The 7035-nt window shown below is 42.1% G+C and overlaps 1 protein-coding gene across 1 annotated transcript; it reads right to left on the minus strand.

The window, feature by feature from the left end:
• On the minus strand, positions 1-3471 carry LOC144711059 (PHD finger protein ALFIN-LIKE 4-like). Its single transcript, XM_078584979.1, has 5 exons — positions 3182-3471; positions 3004-3036; positions 2103-2331; positions 950-1073; positions 1-474 (listed from the first exon to the last, which is right to left on the minus strand). Exons 1-5 carry the CDS (start codon positions 3276-3278, stop codon positions 175-177), a joined length of 783 nt encoding a protein of 260 aa, XP_078441105.1. The 5' UTR covers positions 3279-3471; the 3' UTR covers positions 1-174.
• Between the last annotated feature and the right edge of the window lie 3564 nt (positions 3472-7035).

Below are 7035 nucleotides of genomic sequence, written 5' to 3' on the forward strand. Positions count from 1 at the left end.
GAAAATGCAAGCCCAAATGGCAGAATTTCACTGGTCATTAAACTACATTAACCCTATATAAATCACAATCAAGAGGTGAAGTGTGTGTTGTCCCAATTAGCTGGCATATAATAAAGCTGAGTAAAATATTAGTGAGAGAAGAGAGAAGAGCGGGAGAGGATAATTACCCATTAATTAAGAAGAAGAGGTGCGGGCCCGCTTGCTGCAGGAGGGGCACTTGTAATGCTTGATGTGCTCGGCTCGGGCCGGGGTGATCTTGACGCATTTCCCGTGGAACCATCGTTCGCAGATGTCACAGCAGATCCAGAACTCGTCGGAGGCATAGCTCTCGCCACAGGCACCGCAGAGAGTGTCCCCATGCTCACCATCCTCCTCCTCGTCCTCTGCCTCGTCTACACCGTCCTCGTCTTCTAGCTGCTCCTTTGGCATCGCCATCCCTGACTTCACAGGCTTTGTCTGTGACTCCAGGAGCCTCTGCTCGATGGAGACAAGGAATCAATGATCGGATACAAAACAATCATGTATTTAGAAACTATAATGCTCTCACTCTATCTATATATCCATTTATATTTCCAGGAGCCACTGGTCGATGGATAGGAGTTAATGATTAAATTTGAAACAATCACATATTCTGTATGTATGTATCTGCCTAAGTCCACGGCTGTCTACCATCTGTGTTTGCTCTATCTACTGTATATCCATCTTATTTCCAAGAAGTCTTAAAAAGCAATATGAGAGTGACATTGGTCAATAGGGAAAAATGCCTATATTTCCCTAATGAGCAAAATGTTTTAAACCAACAATATTAAGACCATGGACTTTGGCTTCCACAGTTGGATATATATAAGAACATTGGAAAATGAAAGGCGATTTATTATTTTGCATTTGTTCAGGTAAGAAATTTTAAAACAAGAAATGAGACTCAGAGCAAACAAGGAAGGTCTCTTACCACTTTAGAATTTGACTTGGCCTTGCCATTGCCACTGTTACCATTCGATGTCTTCCCCGACTTCTTCCCGTTGACCACTTCAAAGACTGTGGGAAGATCATTTATCATGCCAAACAATCGTTTCCTGTGTCACACGAAGCAATAGCACATTTCTTAAATCATAATAACTATAATGAAATCGACTACAGGCAAAAAAATTTAAAAACAAATGAGGAGGGAGAAAACTGCAAAAGACCTAGCGAACAGTCCCTTATATGAATCAAGATAACATTGATTTTGTCTTTTGAAGTTCAAGCAAAATACAAATGAATTAGAGTTCACGCTAACTCCAGCATAAGAGTAAGAATATCACACAATGTCTGAAATATAAAATCAAGCGAGCAGAAGTCTTCCCCCCCAATCCCCCCCATGACTTCCGGCTCACTAAGCTGGAGAAACAGAAACTAACAGATCAATCGATCTATTTTTAGCATAACACCTGGAGGATCAAAATTTCAAAATAGTATTTTCCGCATGGGTTGATGATATAGACCTCAAGTATGTCTCCATCAGAAAATGATCTTAGAAGGGAAAGATAAATCGATAGAGTGAAAGATAGAAGTACAATGGTTACGGTCTCTGAACCACATTCAGGGGGATGTCCCAGCCTATCCATTGACAACTTCATGTCTGCACTCCTTATGGAAGGGTTACAAGTATTAAACGGAACTGTATGAAAGCCACACGACAAAAACATCCCCCAGCAGGGATTGAGGATTGTGTCAGTTGACACAATATGTTTATAAGGTAAATGAGGAAAAAGGAGAAAGAGAACTTCTGCAGGAGCCAGAGATTACTGCAGAAAGAACGCTACTGAGAGAGCAAAGATAGCTATAGAACAGATGTAGGAGCGAAAACGAGAGAAGGTGGGTGAAAGAGAAAGAGACAAGGGAACCCTCCTTAGTGGAGAAAGGTTGGAACAAAGGTAAAAAACCAGAATAATACTACTAACAGGGAAAAATAATGGTAAAATACTTTATTTTGAAGAAAGATAGGGGAGATTACACAAAATTGGTGACTCTCCCATCAAGGGTTTAATTCCACTAGAACAACAGTTCTATTTCAGTTTCTCTGAACGAATCGACAACTCTTAGAGCATATTTGAGGAAGGTACCTGTCGTTTTTGTCAAATCCGAATCTTGCACCAAAGTAGAATGCGACGGCTAATAACCACGCATCACTATGAACTGCAACCAAAGAAATCCAGTCTTTTTCTTGCATCCCGTCCCTGGCAAAATTAATCCCCAATGCAGGCTCAGGTAGCTCAGCAGGAACCTCCTCGGCTGGCAGATTGACTTCCCAGTGCTCGTTAGGGAGCCCATAGAGACATAAATTCTCCTTCTCTGCAAGTCAATGCATCCTCTTGAGTTCCAAAATATGAAATTTAAATTGAGCACTCACCAAGAGATTATTGGGAAAAAACTTCAAGTTTTCAACACCAGAAAAAAAAAAAATCACGACGGAAAGAACAGTCCATAGAGTTCCAGGACGTGAAGTTTAATAAAATGGAATAAAACCATACTAATTTGTCTTCAGGCCCTCTTTTGACAAATCGAACATATCATGTAGCCATCGAACCCCAGAAATCTGAGCATGCCAATACATAGGAATAAGGCTTTTTGAAAATGTAGCTTCGGGGAAAACCCAGAATGAATGATATAGAGAGAGTATCTAGCAAGTTCTAATAGCAGTTTTTCAAGAAAATGAACAAAAATTCTAACTGACGCCTAATTTACGAAAGCTCATTCAATCAACTGCAGTAGAAGACAACTCAAAAATTCTAATTCAGGTAAGGGGGCAAGAACCGAATAATGAAACGGCAGTAGAAGACAACCAACTCAACAAAAAATAATACTGATTTAACTTTTGTGTGCAGGAACCCATGAAAGACACTCAATTGCGAACATCGAAATGAGACCAATAAGATATCAAAATGGCAGTCGACGCGGAAAAAGATAAAAAAACAATAAAATATGCTCGAAAGCGGGAACAAACGAGAGGGAGAATCCACCCACCGGGGTCACACTGTTGGTAGAAGTCCTCCACGCCTAGAACAACAAGACACAAACAGAAGATGGAAATCAGGCAAAGAAAACGGAAATTCAAAATTAAAAAAGCGAGGGAAAGACAAATTTATAAAAAATAAAAAAACGAAAAGAGGCGCAGGGTTTAACGCTGGAAAGGAGAAGCGACCGGTAGTGAGAGCCTTTATAATCCCAGCCCTCCTGCCCTTGAAATCTCGGTAGACTTCTTCTACCGTCCTCGGATTATAAGGCGCTGATCCATCCATGCCGTTACTCCAACAAAAACAACAGCCAAACGAGTGGCCAACTTTCGAGATTCCGAGAATCCGAACTTGGATGAACTTCAATCTCCGCAAGAACAAAAAATTGAGAGGAGATTCGAAAATTCTAGAGAGAGAGATTGACAAAAATGGTATTCGGAAGAACTCTCCGCTTCGAAGATTTGTGGGGTTTTGAAGAGAGAGAAGTTAGTTTGAGTGAAGGTTCAGAATAACAACGGACGTGGAACGCCGGGTTAACTCGATTGGAGAGAACGTAGACAAGTCCGCCACGTCATCGAAGCAATATTGCATAAATGACATAATTATATTTTATTTATGATATTTATCAGTAATATAAGAATCATTTTAGTTAGGTCCCTCCCTTCCCCAGATCTAGCCTTTCTACCCCTGTTAGGAGAACCGTCCGGTGATGATCGGACGGATAAGGGCCGAGGATTCTGAAATTAGGGCAAGTAAATGGTACTAACTTAATATTCTGGAATAGTATTTAAAATTGTATATATATATACACACGATCGACCTGCGAGGGAGCGTGGCACAGTAACTGTTCATAGGCTTACATTCCTTTTGCCCTCCGTAGTCTTTTTCTAGAGGGGTAGACAAAGCACAGTAGTTTCCGCCCAGGTTCTCTCTCTCTCTCTCTCTCTCTCTCTCTCTCTCTCTCTCCCTTCCTCTCTCTCTCCCCCTCTTCCTCTCTTTCTCTCTCTCCGTCCTATCTCTCTCTCTCTCCCCCTTCCTCTCTCTCTCTCACTCTCCCTTTTACCAAAATAAAAGACCTATATATTTTTCTTATGCACGACAGATTTTTGACATTATAAATTTCAGGGGTTATATCACGGTGTGGCCCGAACTTTTTCGAAAATTCGAGTTACAGCCCATACTTTTTTTTTGCCGCGACACAGCCCGAAGTCCCATTTGGTCCGCAGCCTGTGACGTGGAGTCTACGTGGCTGCCAGGTGGAGTTTCGGCGGAGTCCACCTGGGCGGAATCCACGTGGCAGCCACGTGGATTCCACGTCACAGCGCGATTTGAAGAAAGAAAGATTTTAGCCCGCCCAATGTGAGTCACCCGGGAGAGAGCTGAGAAAGGCGACGAAGGAGAAGGAGACGGTGGAGAAGGAGGAAGAAAGAGCGCGAGGGAGAAGGGGCTTCCGCGCTGATCAACGCCGTCGGCGCCGGAATCGTTGTGAGCACGCCCTCGTCCTCGCCCTCCTCGATCGGCTGAAGCGGCCGCCCTACTCTATCGCGCCAACGGTCCTCACCTACAACACCGTCATCAATGCCTGCTCTCGGGCCACGGAGGTGCCCTGGGATAAAGAGGAGATGGGCGAGCTAAATTCATGCTCTTCCATACCCATTCGTTCATTTGCGCTTGCTGTTCTAGGGTTCATTGAAATTTGATCTTCAATTCTTCTTCCTCGCCGATTCTTTTTTGCTTTGATCCACGAGTGATGGTAGACTGTGGACTGACTGGATCTCAAATTTCAATCTCTCTCTCTCTGTAGAACTCTCGCATGAAGGAGAAGGGGGGGAAGAAGAATTCCCGCGGATCGGAGCATTGTCTTCAATTTGCCAAGAAATCAATTCTCCAAACGCAGCGAATTTGTTTTCATATGCTTTTTTTGTCAAATTCTGTTGGAAATCTGGTTTCTCGTGATTTGAATCAAGATTTATTTTAAGCAGTACAGTTATCCGACGGATGGATCTGTTGATGAACAGATTCATCTTTGACTGTTTTGCTTCTTAGTTTGATTCATCCTAGGTTTGACGCCTTCTTTCCGCGTCGCCTTTTCTCTTGGTAGATCTGTGCCTTTTCTCTTGCGGTCGTCATGGATTTAGGTTGCTTCAGGATTCAATTTCTTGCTTCTTTAATTGGTGGGTCTCTTTGCAGAGCAGATTCATGTGAGGATTGAATCGTTGACCCCCTGGTTCCCTCTTGGCCTATGCTGCAAGATCTAATGGAAAGAAATAAGAACACGACGGATCTATTAGCCGCCGGACGGAAGAAGGTTTTTCTTGTCCCAATTCCCTTTCATGTTGCTTTTTCATTGTTCCAAGCATCAGTTTCTTTCTCTTTACGGATATTTCATGCTATTTTTCTCATTTTTTATCCTCATTTCTATTCAGTTGCAGCAATATAGGCAAAAGAAAGATCATAAATCTCCCATGGTTTGTCGAGCACCTTTGAAGATGTTGTTGCTAGAAATTACCTTGAGGAACGCCAAGCCCTCCATAAGAAAGCAGAATCAATCAAAAAAGGAGAAACACCTCAGAATAACTTCTCCTGCCTTTCCTGCATTTGATCGATGATGTACATCTGATTGCGATTCTGAAATCTCATCTTTATTTGAGCAGTGTCACTAAGGATTTTCTCCAGTCGCAAATTTCTGAGCTGGTCGATGAACGATAACTTAGTTCTGCTATTGAAATTTTACAGCCCCAGGATCTGGCCAAGGCGCATTACAGTTGAACATTATTTTTCCTCCTACAGATGTGAACCTGCCTTTATTTTATTCTCTTTCATTTAACGCTTTTAGATATGCACCTATGTCGTTTGAGAATTTATTGAAAAACATATTTCAAATTTCCTATCTCGGTTGATAGCGAAATTTTCAGGCAAGAAAAGCAAGTGAGTTGGCTGGATTCTGTGTTCCCCACAGATAAAAAACTCCAACGTAGGAGACTGAGTTCCCCACAGCCGGGCTGCATTCTATGCCAGGTGAGACGAACAACTATATTGCACCATGTGTTTATTATTAATAAACAGCATTTCAATAAAGTTAAACATTATTCTTGATTGGCAATTTGAATTTAAAATATGTTCTTGCTGGGTGAGAGCAGGGGACGGTGAAGGAGGCATTGAAATGACGGGGAGCATGCAGCTTATCAGCTTATCAGAGAGCTAATGACGGGGAGCATGCAGCTCAACCATGCCTGGAGGTTGGCCCAGCACGGACCGGAGGTGGCCCGGAGGTGGACTGCTTGGCTCGATCCTGCCCGCCCCCTTTGATGTGCCCCGAGCGTTCAATGAGGCCATATCAATTAGTCTGCAAGTTTTACACGGAGACAAAAAACAACAGCCCAAGCGATTCTTCATTTAAGAGAGAGACTGTAATTTCCCAATGTCTTGTTAATCAAAAGAGCAGCTCAAGGAAATCTTCCTTTAAGAGAGAAAGAGATCGTAAAATTTTCAACTGTCACTAAACAAGATGTGAAAAATGAGAGAAAGCTGCAAGAATGGAGTTTGAAAGTTTTACATAGAGACAACCAAACAGCCCAAGGTAGTCTTCATTAAAGGGAGAGAGACTGCACAATTTTCCAAATGTTACTGAACAGAATGCTAAAAATTAATAGCAGCCCTGGGTAATCTTTATTTACGAGAGGGACAGAGAGAATAACTATCAAAAGTCATTGAACAAGATCTTAAAATTGACAGAGAAAGTTACATATGGGCTTCAAGATAAAGATAGAAGATCATCGGTATTTTGAGAAGCAGTAATGTATGTCCATCTGGAGAGAGAGAGAAAGAAACCCACATGTAGCTAAAGAATGCGGTAAACCATGAAATCTAGAGGGAGACACATAAAGTTACATGAATCGAAGAGAGAGCAATAAAATATGGGCTTCAAGATAAAGATAGAAGATCATCGGTATTTTGAGAAGCAGTAATGTATGTCCATCTAGAGAGAGAGAGAAAGCAACCCACACGTAGCTAAAAAAGTAGTAAACCATGAAATCTAGAG

This window comes from Wolffia australiana, chromosome 13 (genome assembly GCF_029677425.1).
Source record: "Wolffia australiana isolate 7733 chromosome 13, ASM2967742v1".
Lineage (NCBI taxonomy): Eukaryota > Viridiplantae > Streptophyta > Magnoliopsida > Alismatales > Araceae > Wolffia > Wolffia australiana.

Bases quoted from the DNA above. Each gene is read 5' to 3' on its own strand.
- LOC144711059 (XM_078584979.1), bottom strand. From the start codon at position 3,278: ATGGATGGATCAGCGCCTTATAATCCGAGGACGGTAGAAGAAGTCTAC. The intron at 3,037-3,181 runs GTCGCTTCTCCT...TTGTTGTTCTAG, and splicing joins TATAAAGGCTCTCACTACCG to GCGTGGAGGACTTCTACCAA. The intron at 1,074-2,102 runs GTACCTTCCTCA...CGTGTGACACAG, and splicing joins GGATTTGACAAAAACGACAG to GAAACGATTGTTTGGCATGA.